This window comes from Falco peregrinus, chromosome 11 (assembly GCF_023634155.1).
Source record: "Falco peregrinus isolate bFalPer1 chromosome 11, bFalPer1.pri, whole genome shotgun sequence".
In the NCBI taxonomy this organism is placed as follows: Eukaryota; Metazoa; Chordata; class Aves; order Falconiformes; family Falconidae; genus Falco; species Falco peregrinus.
In genome coordinates, this window is record NC_073731.1 from 6,574,990 (window position 1) to 6,598,315 (window position 23,326).

General features: G+C 39.8%; 2 protein-coding genes and 1 long non-coding RNA gene across 3 annotated transcripts in view; 2 read left to right on the forward strand and 1 right to left on the reverse strand.

Moving 5' to 3' along the window:
• The window catches only part of SLX4IP (SLX4 interacting protein), a 79,304-nt gene extending 66,539 nt beyond the window's left edge, over nt 1-12,765 (forward strand). Inside the window, exons 8-9 of the mRNA XM_027788387.2 lie at nt 10,070-10,179; nt 11,657-12,765. Coding sequence (XP_027644188.2) covers nt 10,070-10,179; nt 11,657-12,473 — 927 coding nt within the window. The 3' untranslated portion in view covers nt 12,474-12,765. The remainder of the gene's footprint in view (nt 1-10,069; nt 10,180-11,656) is intronic.
• A 348-nt stretch (nt 12,766-13,113) lies between these two features.
• Nucleotides 13,114-23,326, forward strand: LOC129785343 (uncharacterized). Its single transcript, XR_008749267.1, has 3 exons — nt 13,114-16,723; nt 17,400-19,878; nt 22,722-23,326. It is a non-coding gene; the product is annotated as an uncharacterized LOC129785343 (long non-coding RNA).
• The window catches only part of JAG1 (jagged canonical Notch ligand 1), a 36,500-nt gene continuing 34,203 nt past the window's right edge, over nt 21,030-23,326 (reverse strand). The window contains exon 26 of the mRNA XM_055816570.1: nt 21,030-22,617. Coding sequence (XP_055672545.1) covers nt 22,160-22,617 — 458 coding nt within the window. The 3' untranslated portion in view covers nt 21,030-22,159. The remainder of the gene's footprint in view (nt 22,618-23,326) is intronic.

Consider the following 23,326-nt stretch of genomic DNA (forward strand, 5'->3'; position numbering starts at 1 on the left):
AGAAAATGTTTAGAAATGGGCGTTTCTGTGGTCATATCTAAAAATCAGGCTGCAGGCAATAATAATCATTTTGGAAGGAGGGAAATTTTTTTAAAGAAACAATACAGCAAGTTATTGAAAATACATAAGCAAATTGGAAGTCTCAAGGAAAAGATGGAAGAATAGCCTGGCTGATTAATGCTAAGTTTAAACATAAAACCAGTTTCCTGTTTTGCCAAACTGTTTGTAATCTTGAATAGTTTTATCTTGAAAAAGATGGCAGTTTTGGGAACATGGCAAAAGAGGAAACCCAGGGAAATATATGAGCACTCTGGAAACATTAGTCATCTTTGTCAATGACGGCATTTTCTTGATGATTATTATGTAGAGAGCTAAAATGGAAAATTGGAAGTGGGTTATCTGAAGAAACAGTGGAAATGGAAATGGGTGGAAGGCTTACTGGAGGCTTGTGAACATTTGAAAATGTGCTAACAATGGAGTATTCATTGATAACCACATCAACTTTATACTAGAATCTATGAGAGGAAGCAGTTATAGGGAAAGCATGAAGGTGGTTAAGCTAATGATGATAGGAAAGTGGAATTTTGAAATTACCATGCATATGAAGTCAGAAAAGAAAGTGGGGATAGGTAAACAAGAGAAGAAAGGTGCTAAAGTTATGCCCAGTGCTTTTTAAATCCCCAACAGGGAAATAAAAGCAAACTGTTTCATCTTCTTCATATGTGTCGGACTTCATAAATTGTGCCATTGTAACATACTTCAGGTACATTAGAGAATTCTCTTAGAACTCATAAGAGCATAAATGACATAATTTGCTTGGATTTTGGTTATTCTGGGAAGAGGATTCTGATTCTTTCATGAAAACACGTACACTTAGCTGTAATTAACAGGAGACTTAACTTGAGAGTATATGCTGCTGGAATAGTGTGTTATTGGAAGATAGAATGAAAACTTTTTTCAGATAGCAGAAATTTGTAAAGATTAGTAAAGACTTCAAGTGGAATTTAGTTAAGTACTTTAAAGACTATTGTTAAGTGATATCAGATTGGGTAGGGGAAGAAGGAAACACTGTGAAATACAATTGCACAATTCACGCTGTGGAAGTGCTAATCTCTGCATGGAAGTGTGTGTGTGTGTATATATATATATATAGATATATGTAATGTTATAGTTAAACTGTTGTTGTGGTGGGCTACTGCTGAAAAGGTCAGTCCATATCCCCTCTAGTTCCAGCTACGTATTCCTTTCCTTTCTGGGTACAATGGGCCAAGTGATTCTTCATTTGAAAATGAATTAGTTCATTGACTTGACCCGGCAAAAACCAATTCACTTATGTAGTTTCTGTGTCTTTTATTGGAGGATTAGTTTTCCATCATGTCAGTTCACTGAATCAAGTCATCCTGTATCCACACACTTGCCAACTGTCACACAAAAAAATGTTGTAGGAACGTGCAGCCAGGATTTGGATGAAGAGAGCAGGACCACCCCTTTAGGTAGCAGCTGATAGCTGCCCTGCTTTGGAAGTAACATCCAAAACACAGGTTAATATTACATTTGTTTTAATACTTGTCTTGCTGATGGTGTTCAATTTCATTATCCTTTTTAAAATTTCATAAAATCTAATTTTTATGTGTTTTCAGATAATATGCTTAATTCTTTTCAGTCATTGTAGGAAACATAGCTAGAGGAAAAGAACTTGATATAAAGCTGTAGTTTGATGTGAATAGGGTTCACTGTTTTTTCAAAAAGGTAGAGAGGGGAAACTAATGAGCTCTATTCAAATACCATGTGGGACAGGTAAAGAATTGCTTTTCTCTTTCAGTTCTCACTTTTGACACTTCAGGCTTCTGTCACTTTTTTCTGCTTACCCTTCACATTCTTCTCAGGCTGATGCCAAGACTGATGATACTGAAACATGCAGTGCTCCTGCCTTCTCTTATCCAGGCATTCTTGTCTACAGTGTCTGTCAGTACTGGCATGTGTGGGGAGCTGGGTTAATTCATTGATTCCTCTGGAAAAAAAAGAGGGTTATTTTGTTTGGGAGTTTTTTGTTGTTTGCATGGTTAACTTTTGGCTGGATGACTTAAGTCAGGCTCTCACTGCATGGCTGCATGAACACAGGTGTTGACACGGAGACTTGGCAGGACCACGTGTTGGGTGAAGGTGAGACTTCCCTTTCAATGTTAGGATGGCTTTAAATTAGCTTCAATCATAAGGCTGTTCTCTCTGAGAAACTACATTGCAAAGTAATGATACAAATGTCTTTGCCTTGGTCATAAAGAAGACGGCTATGGCAGTTTTACAATATTCCCTTTTGTCCCAGCTGTCTGCCTTTTCTCCATGCAGATTACCACTGCTACAGCAGTGTGCCAAAAGGGCTGTGTGCCTGCATCTCATCTTGCTGCATATCACAGTCTTGTGGATTCATGCAAACCAAACTTCCCTGGTTTTTAAGCTAGTGCATTGAATTGTGGGTGGAAGCAGCTGGGGGTGTGTGTGTGCGGGGGTAGGAACCTCCTGCAAAAGGGGAGGGAGGATACCTGAGAGCAGTAAAGCTGTGAATTGCCTCAATGACATTTGTCTGAACTTGTCTTAGTTTCTTCTTATAGCTTACCAACTGACTGATTTACTTTCTGCATGGCAAAAAGCTTAATAGCTGTCTGGTGTTTGTTATATTAATGATCTGGAGAAGTGGACAAATGATGAAATGAAATCTGACACAATTATTTTAATTAGTCCAGGACTGGAGAATGCTGTGGAGAATTTCAGGGAAACCTCACAGAGCTGGGTAGAGGGCATTAGGACTGTAAATGAAAATCATCTGTTGATAAATGCACGGTATTTTTACTGAAAAGAGCAATTACAGTGCTCATGCATACCACTGAGTGAATTAACTGTACAGGATCTGGAAAAAGGCCTAAATACTGCTGCGACGAACTGATTTGAAAATCTTTGTTCCATAGGATGACTTATCTGAAAAGCAGACAGAGTATTAGAATATATATGGAATGAAATAAAAAAGTAATACTTAAATTGTCTTAAGGCCAGTAAGTTGAATACTTCTTCAATAAAAGATTATGTCTCTCTCATTATGCAAAATCCAGATGAAAGACAACAGAAATACAAAAGGCCCTATAACAGCGGTGTAAGTGATTAAGCACGTAAAATGATTTCTGTCTGAAGCAGTCTTCAAAAAGTAGGGACAAATTGGATAATCTTTTACTGATTTTGGTAGTTGTTTCTTATATATATGAGAACACCAGTTGATTTAAATATAACTACTGAGCAGCATTCGCAAGATCTCATTTGTCAAAGCCTTGTGGTTATTTAAGATATTATCGTCTGTCATCATCCTTTCACCTCCCTTGCTTTCCTCTCCCCTCTCGCTTTTTTGCTGTCACAGCTCGTGCTGGTGGTTAGTGCAGATCTGAGCTAAGATTCTGGACTTTGCACTGAATGTGTTCTTTCCTCTCTGCTGACTTTGAGGGGGCTGGCACCTCCAGCAGCGGTGCAGGGTGGAAGGCTGGCAGTGATAATGTTTAAAGCTGCAGCGAGCTAAAGGTTTGATTTAGCTGCTGTGCACCGGCAAGTTTTTGATGACTCTAGGACTTTAAAACGTTTAAATTGCTTCATGTTTTGATAATAATTCTCTGTATTCCTGTCGGGCAAAGAATATTTGGTGGATTTTGGATTGAAATTGTTTAAAAGAGCAAGCTGTTCCTCAGCCTTCAGCAGAAATCTGTTACAACTAATAGGAATTTCATAACTTGACTGAATAGTAAGCTGAAATATGTGATGGTAAAGTTCATGGAAGGATTTTTGAACAATTTGTCATGATTTGAATGTATTTGGAGGGACATATCCCCAGCGTGAGCTCAGAAATCTTGGGGGCTTTGAGGGTGGTGGTGGTGGTGGTGTTTGTTTTGGAAACCAAGCTAAAACATTGACTAAATTGTTGAACAGTAATTATCTCGTGGGCTGTGCAGCTCTGTCTATTTTACATATTTTGCTTCTGTATAACCAGCAAGATCAAGAGTATAAGTTAATCTTTCCAAGATTTCCTACAGTTGTTAAACGCTATTGTAATTGTATATAGAGAACAGCTGTTTTTAAAATTGCTGTATTCTTTTCCAGATTTTTCTTTCCATAAGAATTCTGTTTTAAGTATACAAATCATGTTGCTGTATACATAACGGATTCTAAGTAGTATTCTGTTATGTCATATAACCTGTGCTATATCTGGAAGGATAAATACAAAATTTACTTTACTATTACTGATAGATGTTTAGACATCTGTACTTGTTGTTGCTGATACCCATTTAGCTTTGGTGAGATAGAGGAGCCTCATGTCAAAAAATGCGGTACAGGATTACAGGAGTGCCTTGCTTTTTCAGATAGTCGTGACAGTTGAGTAGTAGATTCCTTCCCCCGTGATTTGTAAGTTGGGGGAAGGGATTGAGTGCCATGTAAAATTGCTGTCTTATTTTATAAAAATGTCTTTGAAGTATAAAACATGTATATCTTGCGTGCATGCCCTCTTTCATAACTACTGGAAGCAGGAATAATAAGATTGATGGGAAAGGCTAGCTAAAGATGTATGCTTTTAAGACATTGGTTTTCTAAAAAAAAAAAAAAAAAACAAACCCAAAATTCAGCATTAATATGCTTTACGGGTTTTTTTCTTCAGTGTCATTGAGAGGAGTTATTTTGGTTGAAAAGCTCTTGTCTTTTCCTCCATTTCTTATCAGTGGACACTTTCGCTGAAGATAGAATCTGAGTCTTGTAGCATCAGTATATAAAATCAGAATGATTAATAGCTCAATTACTTAACATTAATTTTGACACTTTTTGCCTTCAAGCAAATACACACAGCATGTGTCATGTACTTCTCGGTATGTAAATAAATCGTTTGTTTCAGGAGCACCTTCTATGGCTTTAGAAATTGTTGTGTATGTTCTTGCTATCTGTGTTACAGAAGTGCATCTTTTTTTAAAAAGGTGCCCCTGCAGCTTTGGGTTTTTTTATGAAGTATCACATTTTATTTGTTCTGTGCCATTTACAGCTTATTAGGATTTTTTCTGTTTTCTATTATCTAGCAAGCATTCAAATGAAAATCTAGAGAACTCAATTTCCTACACTTGGAATAGTCTAGTGTTCCTGCTCTGTGTATCATACGATTAAAATCAGAACAAAAGACTTCAAAAGAAGGCGGCTTTTTCCTCATAGAAGTCATACACCTTAAGCTAATTGACGATGCTTTGGGGACCTTTGGAGTGTTTGGAATTGCCAGGACTTATGCATCAATTGAGAAACTTGGGTTCACACCTTGTATTTTGAGAAAATGGAATGTGTATCACAGGGACTTGTAACAGACTGAGCCAGCTCTCGGACTAAGTGGTACAGACTGCAGGGACTCTTGACAAGCAAAAACTTAATAGTTAATATCCACGGTGTCAAATCAAAGTGGTATTTGGTAGTAGATAATGAAGACTCCACTGATCTGGGAGTTAGATTTTCCTTCCTGTGCAAGGCCATACAGTTCTGGTCCTCACGGACTCATGCAGTTTTGTCTGGTGATTCTGTCTTGAAATTGATGTAATTTTTAAAACCACCAGCATTCCTTAAAAATATCTATTTGAAATGAAAAATCAGTATTCCCATGTGTAATGTGGAATGATCCTTAATGTTTCTACTGGAACTTGCTGACATACAGAGCAGGACAGTCCATTTTAAAACGTAGAGCAATATTCCACAAGTCTGATCAAGGAACTGTATGTCAGGTTGAAAATAGTATCCATGTCTGTACTTGGGAAACTATGAATGTTGTATGACGTGGTAGAAGTTCCTAAGTAGAATTGCTAGGACAGATGCATCACTACATTGGAAACGCTGAAAAATTTGCATCGTGAAATTGTGGGAAGCTCTTCCTTCATGTGGGATGGGAGAGGGCAGAAGGCTAGACCCAAAATCCTGTCTGTGTCTGTTTTCTATCTGTTAGATTATGGTGTGTGATTCATCCTTCGCTGACAAGCCTCTTCACTTGCTTTAGGAGCCCTTTTCTATTTATCAGATTGGAAAGAGTCCTGTCTGACCTCTCTGATCTGCCGTCGGATCTATTAGAACAGTTCTGAATCCTAAAGGTTTTCTTAGATGGTTGAGTTCATGATACTGCTTAGAGCGACATTAAGAGAAATCATGCAATTGCAAGCTTACATAAAGTTCCCCTAAATAAGTGCTTCTGTCTGATTCATTTTACTAATTTTAATTTTATTTGCTTGTGTGTACCTGGGATAATACTTAATTTCATTGTTTAATCTAGATTATTATATTGACCCGCCTCCTGTATGCCACGCTGATACTAAATTTGATTTATTGACCTATTGATGTCTTTTATTAAGTATTTTTGATGAGCAAGTTGAACCACATTGATAAATGCAGTTCAGAAAAAAATACGTGTTTTTTTTTAACTAGACATTTAATTATCCTTTAGTGTTACCTTATTGGTACATAAGCATGTGCAACCGTTATCCTGGGAAGCATAAGAGACAGCTAGAGAATGTGAAACCAAACGAGAGGCAGGGCAGGAAGGGGAGCAGCGTTGTTCACGTTGCAAATTTTTCTTTCAACCCAGTATCTCAAACCCTAGACTGAAAAGAAATCAGTGTTTGTATGGGTATTATTGTCAGGCTGAAAAGGCCAAACATTTCGCTCTTCTTCAGGATAATGAGTTGTGAAGATTCTTTACAAGTGCACGTCCACAAGTAGTTCTTTTACAGGTATTTAACGCTGTATTGCTGAATTCAGCTGTTCTGGGGATTGCTGCAGACGGCAGTCACCACTTTTACTACTTTGAGGGTTTCTTTTTCATTTTGAGGAAAAATTGAGTAAGAAAGTAAAAGAAAGAATTTTCAATTTGATAAGCCTTACACCAAGTATATTGTGTGCCTAGCAGTCGTATTTCTCTGTCGGTCTTAATAGAATTTTTTTTTTTCCCAGACATCTCTTTGGATAAGTACTAAGGATCACAAAATCAGGTTTTGAGAGGCCAGTATTATGAGCAGGTAGGGTAGTAAGACTTCGTAAGCTTCGTTTTTGCAAGCCCTTCTTTGCCAAGTTTTAGTGACAAAAAGGAGTGAGCTTACGCTAGGATTTTAAGAGCACATATTTCTAATAGAACTTGCCAGTTCAAGGGCTAAAGAAGCATTTTAATCTTTTGTGCCCACCCAGTCTCTATACAAATGTAAATATGTCTGTCTTTAACAATTTGCCAAGAAATGTGGTTTTAATTTGTTAGCAGCAATCCCACTCCCTGCAGCTCTTTCAGAGTCAAGTCACAAGTCTGGCGGTGCTTTGACGTTTTTCTCTGTCATGGTGTCATTGTTTATATGATGTCTGCTTCTGCTGTCCTCCTTTTTATGCCTGGAATATTTTTCTTTAATTATTTCACTGCCTAAAAGGAATTTGGGATTACTAGACAGGATGAGAGCAGATTAGGTTTTTTTCTTTCTTTAACAAGTCCTGAAGTTCCCATAGGAAATAAATAGTATTCCCAAAACAGACAGTGTTTTTTATTTTTTTTTAATTAACTAAAATTATTAAGTCTAATAAAGAAAATAAAGGAAGTATCACCAATAATGGCTGAGTGTCTTAGTAGTATATGGAGTGCCCATTGTTGTTATTTATGACTCTCTCTGCCTTCTATTGTGGAGTTATTCCAGCCTTAGGGAGTTTACATCACTCCTAATAGCAAAAGGCTCTCTGGTTCCCACAGAGTCTTTCAAAGACTGACTCATATGCCTTATGTTAATTGTTCAGCTCTCAAAATACAGCACTTACAGGGTGTGGTTCCAAGGGGAAAATCTACTGTACTTAGAGGGCATGTTCAGAAGTGTTTCACATATAAATCATTTTGAGTTTTAATTTTTTAATGCATTAACCCTTTTCTGTCACTGCTTTATGTGATAAGTTCTGTGAAGACCAAAGGAGAGGTTGCCGATGGCGTTAACAAGGGAATGTGTGAGCCCTTCCACTCTGGACCATTAACTGCCCTCTGACTCAGCTCATAAGTGACATGGCTTCGTCATCTTTGCCTCTCTCCAGGGTCTGTTCTTCATGCTCTGGCATGACAGTACACTCCAGCCAACGATTGTCTGCTGTCCATAATTTGATGCAAATTAGAACTGTAGTGAGTACGTGTGGACAGGAACTGTCCCCAGTCCTCCTGGGTTTTGTACAAAGCACTAGCGCTGCTTACCACATATACACGAAGTGCCTTAGTGCACCGACGAACCTGTCGTGGTCTGCTGTGTTGAGGACTGAAGAAGATTTAATAGAACTAGCCTTACCAGTTACCATAAAGCAGAAATTCAAAAGCTTCTGCTTGTGCTCTTGTTCTCTGGTTAACTAAGAGTCCCCTGCAGCTGCTTTGATGCAGAAGGATTGTGCAAGATCCTTCAGTCTGAGTTGTGTGAATGTTACTGGAAATCAGAATAGTTTCTACAGACTTCACAGTTAAGAGTCTGTGTTTTCTCTTAAAATTAGCAAGGCTCTCGAATATCTTAATAGTACTCCATTTAATAGTTTACAAAATATGAAAACATAGTCAAATTAGGAGAGTCCGTACCTCTAACAAGAATAGAAGCAGCAATTAATCCCTCAGATTAAACTAGTTAGGCTTGATTTCTGAGGTTGAAATCACATTGCATGTATGTCCGTGTGTTTTCTGCCTGCTGTAAACACATGTGTTGCATCATTAGTGGACAGAACTTCATGCATCTATCAATACACACACACACACTCTCATGTAATTTGCCTCTGAAAGGAAGACTCAAAGCAGCTGTATTTTTTTAAACTGTCAAAATGGCTTTATTTCTTTGCCTGACTGCCCTCCTTCTGCTTACAAAACAGGAAGTTGTTTTCACTGGTTTATTCTTCTGGAAAGAGCGGTGAAGTTTACCCCCTCTCCTGTAAAACAGCAATAAAAATAAAAATCGGCAGGGCTTCGTCCTCTGTAAGTGACAGGTTCCTGAGAGGTGTTCCAGGCAGCAGTCATGTACATGCTTTGGCCTTGTGCCTGCACCGTCTTTCTCTGCTTTCTTCAGTTCTTCTGTACTGCCTGGCTCCAGCGCACTAGCTTCGCAGTGCAGAGCAAGAAATGGTATAAATGAGTACTCCCTACATTTGATGAGCCCCGATCAGAAGTTGCGTCATGCAGGCTGATGAAGAGAGATGCTGTCAAAGAAAAGGAGATGCACAAAGCCTCTTCTCTTCTTGACTTGGCCACATTTTTTTCTGTCCTCTCCATAGCCTCAGAGATAATACTTTTTTTGAAGTATGTGGTAGTTAGTAGTGAAGTCAGCAAATGGCCCTTCTCTGATTGAGATCGTTTCATTATGAAAGGAAATGCTCACAGCTTGAAGAAAAAGAGCATTTTCCTTCCCTCCCTCTCGCCCCAATTTCGTATTATATAAAACCATGGTGCTGCTGTTAGCTGAGACCAGAAAGAATTCCCCTGTTGTCCTGTAGTAGCCAACCACTACAAGCTGTGAGCGTTTGAATGTTAGTATTAAAAGTTTTAACCCTTGCCTTCTTAAATGAGCAGATAACGCTCTGTATATTTTTTGTAAGTATGGAAAATTATGGGAATTCTTCTGAGAATAAGTGTATAGACCACTGCGCCAGTCAGTCTCTTCAGAAAAAAACCTGACAAACATGCTGCTGTCTGCAAGAGAGATTCCTGGCATTTGTCACAGTTTGAGCCACAAAGATGTCAAATATTTGCCAACAGTTTCCTCAGACGGTTTGGAAAGCTACATCCTTTACATTACAGTCTTGTTTGTTTGCGGTGTATTTTAGCATATGAAATATGTTCATTGGGACTCTGAAAGGGGCGGGAGCTGACTAGACTCCCAAATATTAAAAGATTAAAAAATAATTCTGTTTCTCTTAGACTGCTCAGATCAAAATAATAAAGAACATCTGTAAGTCTTAATATTAGAAATGGAGTTTTATGCTGAATATTTACAGCTTGGTGTGTCATGTTTTAAACCTGTGTTTTCTTTTGGAACAGAAAGAAGATGTTGCCAGTGGAACGTCTAGATATTTTACTGAACCTGCTGAGAACAATGAGCGCAAAATTAACCTGAATGACCAAACAAAGCAAGACATATTGAAAGAAATGTATGTCACTATCCTTTCTAAGGTGTTAAAATTATAATCTGGTAAAATTTGGGTAGATAGAATCGAGCTTATGTAAAAAAAAATCTAATAATATAAACTTTACAAAAGATTATTTTAAATTACTGAGACTACTACTATAGTGTGGATAAACACTTAAAACAATCGTCGTTGTTTTGTACGGCCTGACAAAAGCTATTACAACCCACATACATATCTCACATAGCGCTAGGCAGAATCAAAACAGGGTGTTTTTTCCTTGAATGAAGCTGTGAGCCAAAATAAATATGTGATGCTTGAATCTGGTGAAAAACACATTTGCAAATATATTTTTTGTTCATTTGGAGAGTCTGCAGTGCAGTCTGGATCCTTGGTCACAGTTAAAAGAGTTGGCCCTGGTGTAGCGGGTGGGGAGGGTTAGTTGGTCAGCTGAGCATTTCACTGGGTCCCTGCTGTACCAGGATGTCGTTCTTTGCTTGTGCAAGCTGTTGGTAGCCCCAAATCAGCTGTGGAATCAGGGATTTGCTGTGAACCCCGGCAACTTTTCTTCTTACCCATGTTGTCTTTAGAAGTGAGATTAGATTTGGAGGTAAGCCAGCTCTACCTATTTCAGAAGAGTCCTTTTTCTGAAGAGTTAGGTACGCCAACATGGAAATTGCTTAGCTTCAGCAGAGCAGCCGAAAGCGGTCTCAGCATGGGACAATCTATAGTAATATCTTTAGATTCGAGATGCAGCTTCAGTAGTTGTGCGTAAAGTTAATTTTACAGTGTATGTGAAATCTAGATTTGTAGGTAACACACTGCTGTGGAGTGTTTATGTACTGACACTCCAGCAGGTCCCTTGTGATCCCATTTTCCTGTATAATTCCTTTTAGAATATCATCTACTTGTATTACCGAAGTCCTTCCCAGATGAATGGGCTTGATACTAGAAGAGCAGTGGTTAACTTTAAAGAAATGCTTTGAAATGTCCTGGGAAAAATTCCAGAGGAACATTTTAAAATAGAGATTAGAAATTCTCACACAGAAATGCGCATGCTGCCTCTCCCCACCTGCCCCCCCTCTATGCTTTAGATATACATTATACAAGTGAATATATGAGAATGGTTTGAAATAATTTAGGCGCTTATTGAAATAGTATTTTATCTAGCCAGTTTGGGAAGGAGTTCAATGTACTTATGCCGTGTTGACCTTTAACATCTGTAATGAATCCGGTTCTGCCTCTTCGAATAGAATGTGAACTCTTTTAAGGCTTAGTCATTAATAAATAGGGTTCCCCTAGTGCAGTGGAAAATCAGATGGATAACACTTGATATTATCCACACTAGACAAACATTACTGCTTGTCAAGATGATACACAGGGCTTTTTTCCCCATTCAGAAAGAGGGTTGACCTTGTGGTGTTTCAGAGTTTGTAAGAAATGCAGATTGAGGCAGTGAAGAGTCGTCTTTAATTTAAAACAAAATTATTTTTTATTGCAGTGTGAAAAGGACAAAAACAAGGAAAAGGAGCACAAGCAAACCTCAGATCAGTAAGGACTCTGAGAACGTGTATCCTGGCTCAGTGGACTTGCAGACAGGGAACGGAAAGAGCAACTGTCAAACTTCTCTCAGTCCTCAATCTGAAGTGAAATTCTGCCGTGCAGGACTGCTGAAGAACTGCATAAATACAGCTGAGAGCAACTTGGAGCTTCCTGTTTTAGAGCTGGAAAATTATGTTAATCAGAGACAGCCAGATGGTGTTAGCAGCCAGCAAAAACCTCACTCTGTGGAGTTGTTGAAGTTGAGTCTTCTAAGCGAGAACCCTTCTTGTAGCTCTGAGTCAGCACTGCTAAGTCCAAAACAAAGTCAAAAAGTGACCAAAACACAGGCTCAACAAGAGCGCTGTGGTTCAGAAGAAAAGTTAGAGCATTTCAAAGAAGTATCCTCTGAAGGGACTCCTTTCATTCCTAGCCATGCAGAAACAACCAAGTGTGGTGATAACTGTTTAGGTCCGTTCCCGGAGGAGAAGACCCCACTTAATTCCACATTATTTTCTAAACAAGACACGACAAAGATTGCATCTGATGAGGAGTCACTAACTTTGAGAAAAAACCTCTCCCGGCCTCTTTCTGTGAGGAACAGTGTAGTGCAGACAAACCAAAATGGCCCAAGCACAACCACCAAAGAACTGCCAGTGAAGCCATCATCTTGTTTACAACAGCAGCACGTGTCTTCAGAGAAGCTTATCCAAAAAAGAAAAAGAGAAGTTGAAAATGGTCTCAGCAAGTTAAAACTGCGAAGGCATAAGAAATCATAAAGTCTGAAATATTACCCTGATGGCATGGGTGGACAGCCAAATTTGTGTTGGGAAAACATATGCAAGAAGTAGGAAGCAATACAAAATAATGAAAACTAATAAAAATACAAAGCCAAAATTAGATAATACTTTTTAAGAAGATTTATTTAACTAAGTATCTTCGTAATTTGGAACTGTAATGAAGGTAATTCTGTTAACCCTTTAGGAATTAGACATTAATATTGTACAAACTAGTGTGGTATTTATAGAAAGAAAAATCTCTTATAAAATAATATTTACTTAGAAAATTTTAGATCTGTGTATGTTTTATTATTTTAAAAAACTCAGATGACAGTAAAACTTAAAACTACTTTCGTGATCTGTTAGCAACAGTGTTTTGCTTGTTTCTGAACAAAGTTTTAGTGAAAATCCTTTCTGTGTTAGGAAGTTGATGGTTTATTCACGTGATTTTTACAGCAGTAAGGCAAATTAAGGTTATTTCAAAAAAAAGCTTTAACCAGTATTTAATGTTGCTGATAATTTCAGGCCCACCTTTTCAGTGTTTTTTCAAAATAACTATGTTATTTCAAAATAGTTATTTCAAATTTCAAATATTTCAAATAACTACGGTTTCTGCTTGTGCAGATTTGATATGAACCCGAGTTGTGGATACAAGTGATCATGCGTTGAGCGTTTGGAATAATGGAGGTTGGTTTTATATATGCACTCACCTCGATGTGCAAACACTGCTGTTGGGAAAAGTTCATACATAAACATGCATACACATCTTCACACAGTCATGTGTCAAAACCAGGCCTTGTTTGTGTGCAGGGATGACACGCTGATTTTCATGTGTTAGCATTACTCGAGTTATTTGTTATTTTAAGATAGACGTAACTTTTAATTGCACAGTGCATTTTCATACTACTTTTGTATCTTATATACTAATGAGTTAAGGAAATGTAACTTCTTATTTCATGCTTCTATTTTTAAAATGTTTAAAATAAAATTATAAGCCTTCTTTCATCATTCTCTTAATCAGTGTGACTGCAGAGGTTTTATGTGAAGTAATATTGAAAAAAAATCTTACTGACATGTACTTACAACTGTGGATATCCTCATTTGGGTTAAGAAGATTCACATCCATAAGCATTTAGAGTTGGTGGTGTAGTACAGGTCCTTAGGAGAGCAACTTGGCAGCTGACCGTTGAACGGCACCTTTCTGCTGTAAATAATTTCTGATTTTGCTATAAATGAAAAAGATTCTGTGTGCCTGCTAGGTGACATTTTCTCTTTTTTTCTTTCAGCCTGTTTACATGATGTTTTTCACAGCACTTTGTGTTAAGGTATTAATGCTTACAAATCTTCGGGCTCCACAAAAAGGTCGTTTCTAGTAACAGCAAAACCAAGGCTGCAAATGAACCTGGGTTTGGAGGAAGAATAGTCTGAGGTATGTTTACTGTTACTGGAGATATGGACTGGGCCAGGCACGGAGTAAAAAGCACCTTTCTGATAGACTTAAGAGAGGTATAAGAACTTTTAAGTAAGTATCAGAAAAGCAAGAGTAATTAAAATGGAATAATTTGAAAGTTTCTTTTAAAGTCTTAGCTTAGATTCTCTGGGTGGCTTCTTTAAGTTCTCACAGTGAATAAACTGATAAAAAAATGATACAAGCATATATTCTAGACTGCAGTTTAAAATGTCCGTTATTTCTGTTTTCTTTTCCTTGGATCTTTGTGATGATGTTCTTGGTTGTAACAGATATGTACAGGAAAGGTTTATATGATTATGCAGTAACAGACATGTGTTGAGTTTATAAAACCACTTCAGTTACTACTTTTCATTTCATTCTGGTTAGGAAAAAGACCTTATGCCTGCTTTTGCAAGCTGGCAGATGTACTGATTGTATCTGTGGATGGTCTTGAGCAAGTACACCCCAAATTTTTTTGGATTTCTGAAGCTTCCCTTTTTGCCTCTCTCCTCTTCTAATCCATTTAACTCAAGTATTAGAAGCCAGAGGGTGACCACATATGGTTTGTATCATTGCATACTTTATTATATATATTTCAACCTTATAAATACAATTTCGTTTTAATCTTAACTGAATAGCCTACCTGCATGCACCCTTGCAAATGAATCTCATGCATTTATAGGGGCTTGGGTAGATTAAGCCATTGTCTATGTAGCTAAGAACACTTGATTTTTCCTTTAGGATATTTGTTACCCAAAATGCTGTTTTCCATCACCTCACTGGTGGCACGGGAACACCTTCATTTTCAAACAGTGATTGTGCAACAGTAAGAAATGTAAGGCTAGATCAATTAAAGGTGTTAGAGCCTAGAGAGAAGAAATACAAGTGGACTTTCGCAAAAGTGCATAGCTGCATCGTTCTTACTGTAATTACTGACTTGTTAGGTTCCTAGTTCTTTGGAGCTGTGTATTTAGAGCTTGCTTACTTCAAAAATCTGTCTCTTGGATCCTCTCAGAAATGCAGTTATTCAGGGAACAAGCTTTGAATTCATGGTTATTTCTGGATTTTATATGGTGTCGCTGCTCAAAACTTGTTTGTGCAGCAGGACTATTATAGAATTTTCCCTTTTGCAAACCTTATGGGTGCTTTACATGATGCTGTGGCATCCAGGCTGTATTGTTACTGTATGTCTCTGTTATCTCTGTACTTTAAGCCCAAGGTCATCTTCCCAGTCTGTGTTTATCAATAATCCACCTGCACCCAGATGCCTGGTGGAGTTGTGCTCTGACATGCTCTGGAACAACAAAACTGATTTCCTAAATCAGGTTTGCAGCGGGGGGGGGAAGCTGGAAATTGAGAGAGAGTAAAATTAGCAGTTTGCAAGTTGTGGCTGCGGCTTTCTCTTTGCTTCTGAGCAGCATTAGCATACCTTTCTGTTAAAAGTAATAAATATTTAAGGCTCTGTTCTGTTCTGAAGCTGCCATTGAAACACAGAAACAATTTCTTTGGCTTTTTTTTTTGTGTGTGTGTGTGTGTTTGTTACATTGGGGTTTTTTCATTTTCAGAGCTTCTTTAACTCCTGTGAAATATGCGTAAATCTGAGACTGGCTAAAGCCCTCAATGCAGAGCTCACACTAAAAAATGCATGTTTGCCTTAAAGAGAAATAACTGTTTATTCCAAACCAGTCAGCTTTGGTTGTTTTTTTTTTTTAATGGATCATCTGGTTTATTTGGTCTGTGCTGTTTGCTGGTAGTGAAACGGTCCTTTCCTAGCCAAACGCTTTCTAATGTGTACAGACTATTGTTTCCATTATTCTTTACTTCAAAATAGTTAACGATATTTGTTTAGCGAACTTTTGTGTTTAAACACACATCAAAAGCTAGCCCAGCCTTTTACATATTTATTTATAAAGAGGAAGCAGGCTGATGTAAAATCTCCCTTGCCCAGTGTTGATCGGTAGGGAGGTTTTAGCTATCGTACGAGTTATTTCGAGTAATAAGCTTTGTGCTAGTTCTGATGTTATCTGTCAGGTTGTGGTTCTGCATACCAGGGTCTAGAGCGTGTGGTACTGTGTTATGACAATTGCATACCCATCTTTCTGTGTTATGTCTGACTTGAATAATTTCAAGAGCACCTGTTTCTAACAAAAAAGCAAAATTTTCAGAACCAAACCTTTCCTTGCTACAGAAAGCCTTGACCAAGTGAGGTGTTAAGTAGCCTTCTGAAGGCGTTTATTTTGTCAGTAATTTCCCTCTCGCTGCTCTGCGTGTGGGCCACATTGGCTGAGTTTTAATTGACATTTTTATATCATAAACCCATTGGCTTTTGACTCGAAGATGGATTCATTTTAAGGAAGAAGAGGGAGGAGATATTTTTTTGTTTACAGTTAGAATAGGAAGGATATAAAATACAGACTGTTCCAGATCGCACAGTGTGAGTAGTTACCTCCTTGCCTGTATCGGTATCTAATAAAAGGTTTCATACTGTATTAAAAGACTCAAATGTAGGCCTGAGCAAACAGAGTTAATAGTAGCAAGAGTCTTTTAGCCAGCAGTGGGAAGTGTGGGTTGGCCTCAGAAATTAGCTTTAATAAAAGGCACTCCTCACTGCTTTGCTTTCTGCTTTTTTCTTCTCTAACAAGCATTAACTAGCATCCAAAGCCCTATGTGAACGAGAAGATCTGGGACGGGGGAATAGCAGCACGCTGAACCTTTCATCAAAGGGATATCAAAGCATTCTGCAGCCGAACCTGGGAGGGATATGAATATGCTTATTTTGATAGTTGGGGCAGCACCGAGGGTAAGCAGTTTCTTCAAGGTAAAGCAGCCTGTTTAAGGAACTTGTACTGCAGATTCCTTTGTCAACTTGTTCCAGTATTTTTGAACACAGTTCTCCCATCTTGTTCACGCCTTTTTTTCCCCAACTAATTAAAATGGCTCTGGGTAGTGTGTGACCTTGTCCTTTCCATGGTGGCAATAAGGTGACATTTTTGAGATGGGGACTTTTTGTTTGTTTGGTGTTGGCTTAAGCTGAGAAATTGTAAAAGAGTTGTGAAGATGATGTAGTGTCACCCGGCATTTCAGCTGTCACCTGGAAGTCGGCCAGGGAATTAACTTCCACCATCCTGTGTGCTCTACTATCCATTTAAATTATTCCAAAGCTGGGAATTGGTTCCTGTGAGACCTGACAGTGCACCTTTCTTGAATGACAGTTTCACGGATTTGCTCCCATTCTGTCAAAGTTAGATCCTTTGGTGTAGCTCAGACATAGTACCACAGTAGTAGGAATTGGTATTCTAGTTCCATAACTGCTTTATTTGCTGCCATAATAATTATCTTTTTGATTTATGCATCAGATCTTTAAAGAAAAGTGTCTTGAGCTATAATTCTAGAGATGGGCATGCCCCTTTTTAATATTAATATGATCTCATAGTGCTAGAATGAAAAGAACAGAGATTCATTTCTCCACCCTGTAGAGAAACTGGTTGAAACAATTTGCACATCACAGGGAAGGTGCTCACTGGAAGATCCGGGCTGGAACTCTGGTCCGACGCCCTGTCTGATACCACATCGCTCCGCTGCTGCCGCCCCAGCGCTCGGTAAGCAGTCTGCTGAAAGCCTGGCCGGTGGCCCGCGGAACCTTCGCCGCTTTCCTCCTCCTCACCCCCAGAAATCAGAACTAATTGTTGCACAGCTATTTTACTGCTTTTTTCCGATGTGGGGGACCAGTAGCTAACCTTTAAAAGCAAACTCTGTGCGTGCTGCAATCACAATGGCCCCTGGTGTCAACGCTGAAAAAGAGGAAGCTGAAAAATTCTTGAATGTACTTAAATACTCTTGCTCCGTTTGGAAGGGGAGGGGGAGCTTGCGCAATCACTTCCATCTTGCGGGGAGGAAAAGGCCGAGTTTGGGACTTCCCTTGTCAGGACTTCTCATCTTTGCATAGAGTGATAAAGCCATCAGGGCTGTGCCCTGTGACTCGTTCCAGAGGGAGCCTGCGAACAGCAGGGCAGGGTAGCTGAGGAGGCAAGGCCCAGGTCAGCCTGATGGCGGGGCTGGCAGGTGACATCCTGAGCCCTTCGTCTTCAAGGGGCAGTGCGGAGGGGAGCACAGGCTCCTGTGCTTTCCAGCTTGACCAAAAGCTGATTAGTAAATGTTAACTCTTGCTGTGCAGGTGTGTAGCTGGTGTGAGGGCAAGGGTTGTTTCTGTGGAAAGGAAAACAGCTTCATCAGCAAACTCACCTGATGCTGGTCTCATGTTTAGGCCCTAAGCTGGTTTATGTTCCTTGCTGAAGGAGCCTTTGGAGGTAGGAGCGCTAGCCGGCTGTCGTTGGCTCCCATGAGCAATGCAGGAACAGCTGTTCCCGAGGCTGCCTTTCCCCCAGTGACAGGAATATGTTGGCGTTACGGCTGAGGGAACGTGCAGGATCAGCACCTTTTCGCTCGTTACCTCTACATGAGATGGGCCTTTTCCACGCGGAGGTGCAGAGGCTTTGATGTGGCTGGATGCAGCGTGAGTTGAACCAAGCCCAGATTCGACGGCTTCAATCAGCTTTAGGTAGAGCGAGGCTGAGGGTGCTAAGGAGAGTAATTTTATTTTATTTTATTTTATTTTTTAAAACTCCTCTGTCTAAACGGCAGCTCGGGAAACATGCATTTTTCTGTTCTTAGACGAGTAAGGATCTAAAGAACAAACACACACTAGCAGCAGGAAACTTCTCCTGACTAAACGGAATGTATCTTCCCAGAGTAGTAAACTGTGAACTGGCAAAGTATAATTTCCACAAAAATAAATGTGCCTTGGTGTTCTAATGGGAAAGCCTTAAACTTTGCGTTTCTGTTTATTTTCATGACAATGGAAAACACTTCATACACCGGCCCCTGGCTTGGTGGTGGTTCTGGCCTTCGGAAGCCTGTTTTTGTGTAAATTTTCAAGCTACCACTGCAATATGAGGATATAACTTAAAAATACCATTACAGCAATTTCACAGAATTCTCTTCATCCCCCACCCCGTACAACTTGTGCGGCTCTACTTTCGGAACATGGTGAGGTGGCCATCAAATGAGTCGTATAGGAAAACCAGGCTGTGTACAGAGAAACTGCCGTAGCAGAACCTCCGCGTGCTCAACACGGTACTTTGGAGCACAGGGAAGGCTGGAAATGAATACAGGAACGCTGCACCCAGGGCTTCGACAAGTTTTGAAGCTTGAGGGCCCCAAGTTTTGCTCCACACTGGGCCTGCAGAGATCTGCACAGCTTTGTCACTGCATTAAATGATTGAGTCTGTCAGTAGAATTTGCCTCGGTAGGGTTCATGGTAGCTTGTCAAGTACAGGTTCCCAGGACTAGCAAAAGCCCCAGTTTAGTTTTTCTTTTTGTTTAATAGAAGGCAGACTCAGATTTATTCCCACAAATTCAGGTATAAATGTTTCAGACGTTGAGAAGAGGTGACTGGTTTCTGTGTTGCTGAACTTGAGACCTACGTGACCGGCAGATCTCTGGAAGATGGTTAGTTCAGCATTGGAAGTATGGAAAAGCGCCCAGTGAACAGCCTCGCTTTGTGCTTCTGAGGCAGGTGGAAGATTTCATTATCTTTAAGTGGCTTTTTTCGACACAATGTGTTTGCTTTATTGCAGTTTGTAGAAGCTGGGGAACAAAGGGAAAGAAATACTGGTGGGATTTGTTTGAGGAGGAATTATGAAGTGGGCCCGTGAAGCTAATCTTGTTGCCTTCCCATTTAGCAGGGGGTAAAGAGATGATTCTCTGGTATCGAAGTTATGCAGCATGGGGCTGTGATGAGTCAGAGCAGTCCCCTTTGCAAGGCAGCATCGCGCCAAGCTAGAAATCTCCTTTTAAAGCAAGTTTGAAATAAAAAGTAACACTAAATAATTATTTTTTATACAGCTGTAAAGAAGACAGAACAGCGTTATTATGGCTGGTGCTCAGAGGATTTTTGTAAGTGTTCATTGACTTTGTATTGCAGCCATCTTTTTATAAAAAGTATCTGTAGTTCCTACAAAGAAAACATGGCTGGAAGGGCCTTGCCTGGCAGCGGGGTGGTTTAAGCTGAAGTACTTGAATTGTTTTTCAGTTGAGTTTGTTAGATGCTGCCAGTTGTTCCTTCAGCTTCATACTAGCACCTTACCAAAACAGCTTCATTGGTAAAACATGCCAAAATAAAGAGTAGACTAGCAGACGGCTAACTCGGCCTCACACACGCAGCCCCTCTTAGGCAGGAGGGGCTGCACTTGTTCAGCACTAAAAGCTGTTGTGTTGAATATTTTAAGAGTTTATTCTATGCTTTGGAAAGCCCATTAGGAATCAGAATCATCTACAGCGCCTTTCCCATCCAGGTCAGCAGTTTGTACCTTGCCTAGCTACTTAAGATTTGGTTACTATCTGGTGGTAGCTCATTGGCCCATGCAAAGCAAACTTGTTGCACAATTCCAGTCACATCATCGGTCTCTCAGAAGTACAGAGCAGCGAGGTAGCCAGAAGCTGTTGGGAACAAGGGGCGTGCTGCTTCTAAACCCTTTCAGTCTGATTTGGAGCCAGAGGGGAGCGTGTAATCATCAAACAACAAACTGACTCTGCCACCACTGGTGGCAGGTCCTGGAAATGGAACCTCACCCCTGCTGCTGGGTTTGCACAACCCCCGAGGCAGGAGCCCCTCCAAGCTCAATAATCTCCACGCTCTTGTATGTTTTCATACAAAAAATTTAATAAATATTACTTTTCAAGATTTATTGCCAGGAACAACACATCAAAGATGCATTTTCATGTAACACTAATATCACAATACAAGGTATCTTCATGATCTCAATGGTTAACCACCGAGATTACTATGTTTAATAAGCCTTTTGATCTTAAACATCGTAATAGCACTTTGATTTCCTCACTTGTTAAGGCGGGCAGTGTAATCTATGGCAAACCTACACAGTGATCTTACTGGACATTCTACTGTTCAAGTATTCAAGAACTAGCTTATTAGAATACTCCCTAAATGCAGTAGATTACAAAAAAAGTCAAATCTACAAGTGGTTCAGTATTACATATTCATGGTGAGAAAAAATAATTAGAATTTACAAAATAAGATTGCTGTGTTTCCAACTTCACACGCTAATTTGATATTTTAATTACATGCATCCACTCACATTTCATCTACATAAAGTAATAGCTCAGGTTTGTTCCCTTAAACTGCTTCTTAGCAGATTATCTGCCTGTCACTCGTTCTTCAAGTCTAAAGCAGCAAAAAAAAAAAAAATAAAAATGTTCTAGTCTAATTCTCTAAACTGCCTCAGTCAGTACTTACAAATAGTCTTAAAGTGATACTATGGAAGGTGTTTCAAACGTTTGACATTTTTGTACAAAAACCAGCATCAAGGCGTGAAAGCCCATCCTATTAAAAATAAACTATTTTAGAACACCTTAGTTTTGGCATATAGGCAACATGTAACAAGAAAATAAATTCAAAATAGAGAAGCCACAAGCTTACAATGCTATCAAAAACCTTCAACTCTAAACACATACATATAAATAAAAAGGAATGATATTTTAAGGCTCTTGATTATTAAGTTAATAAATCAAATATACACAGTGATTAATAAAAAAAGAATTATTTACATATCTATACAAACTTCTATTTTTGACACATTTTCCTCTTTAAATTCTTCATTTACCAGCAACTGCTGACAAGTTCCCCCCACCCGCCCCCAACAAAAATACAATAAAAAAATAAATAATAAACTTATTTTTGATAGTTGCTGTGGTTCTGAGCTGCAAAGGCACTTTCAAATACAGAACTAGTTGTACGTCACCATAAAACCAATATACAAAAAACTCAGATTCAATAAATATAAATAAAAGTATTATTCTAAAGAAACTGTATAAATTGGAACATCTGGCAGGAAAAAAAAATTAACACTACGGCAGAGTAATAAGGCTATGTAATACCTTATGAAACGGTTCCATGATGGATCAGCTACAGCTGAATTTACATGAGGGCACTTTTGACTAGTTTTGCATAGATGTGAAATGCAGCACTTGGTATTCCAGCCAACCACAGCAACTATCATTGCCAGTGTAAGCCAGCTTGTCAAAACTTAAATTAACACAGGGATTCTAAGTAAATAATAGCCTTAGACTCAAATATTACACAACAGTTTAAGAACTACAAGCTCTTGAGTGCCTTTATAATGATATTTAAAGGCCCTGCATGGCAGCACCCCACCGTCTGCTATACAATGTACTCCATTCTATTTAAGCTTTGTGCACTTTCCAAGTCTCTGTTGTCCTGTTTATTTGTCCAGTTCGGGTGTTTGGTGGGTGTGCTGTTGGGGGGCTTTTCATCTCTGTCTACCAAAGTGTACGCTGGCTGCTTGGCAAATCGGGCCTTCTGCTGGTGCTTGTCCATGTCGTCTTCCTCCACCTCGGAATTGTGTGTCCTTATTTTGGCGATTTTAGAGTTTTTGTTTTCGTAGTCTTTAATCGGGACAGTGTTTGCGCCATGTTTCTCGATGGGGTTTTTGATCTGGTTCAGCTGCTCCCTTACATTGTTGGTGGTGTTGTCATCCGACGCCGTGTGCGTGTGGCTGCTCTGCTTTCTGCGCTTCCGAATGCACCAGTAGAACACGGTTACCAGGCAACAGATCCAGGCGACTGTCAGGACCGAGCTCAGCAGCGGCACCAAGAAATCTGGAAGAGAGACAAGAGCAGTTAACGCTGCTGCAAAGCGAGTGTAGAGAGCCCGGACTGCACAAAGAACACACAGCTGCTTCTTAAGCCTTATTTTTTCACAGGTGTCCAGACGGTAACACAAGGGGAATCTTGGCTCTTTTTGAACACGGGGCGTTTGAAGCGCGCTCAGGAGGGGGGAGTGCCACCTGGCAGCCCTCGTGGCAAAACACCTTCCTGGTATCACAGAGCCAGCCACGCTGGGATGGGCGACACGGGCTTCCCCACGTCACCCTGCCGCAGCTCGGCCCGGGGGGAACTGCTGCGGGCCCTTCTCTCTCAGCTGGCAGCAAGGTGCTGGTACGTGCCCGGCGTGCTGCGGAAACGCAGCGACACTTCCGCCACCAGCTAACGCATCGCGCCCGGACAGCAGCAACGTAAGTACAGGGAGCCTTCGGAGCCAGCCAGCTGCCTTCCTCTTCTTCCTTGTTTCTCCACGAAGAATGCAGAAGGGTCACAGCCCTTCTAGCAGGTTAAGCCACTGTTTTAAAGCATCTGCAGAACTTTGGGTTTGTTTTTTTAAGTAATTCCCTGACGCAAAGCCTCCCTAACAAGGCCAAGAACCAGATTCTCAGACTCGCTACAAATCTCAAAAGCGAGAAAAGCTTCACCCGCTCCCAGAGACTGTTCTGGTCATGGCAAGCATGCGAGTTTTTGGAGACAAGGAAAA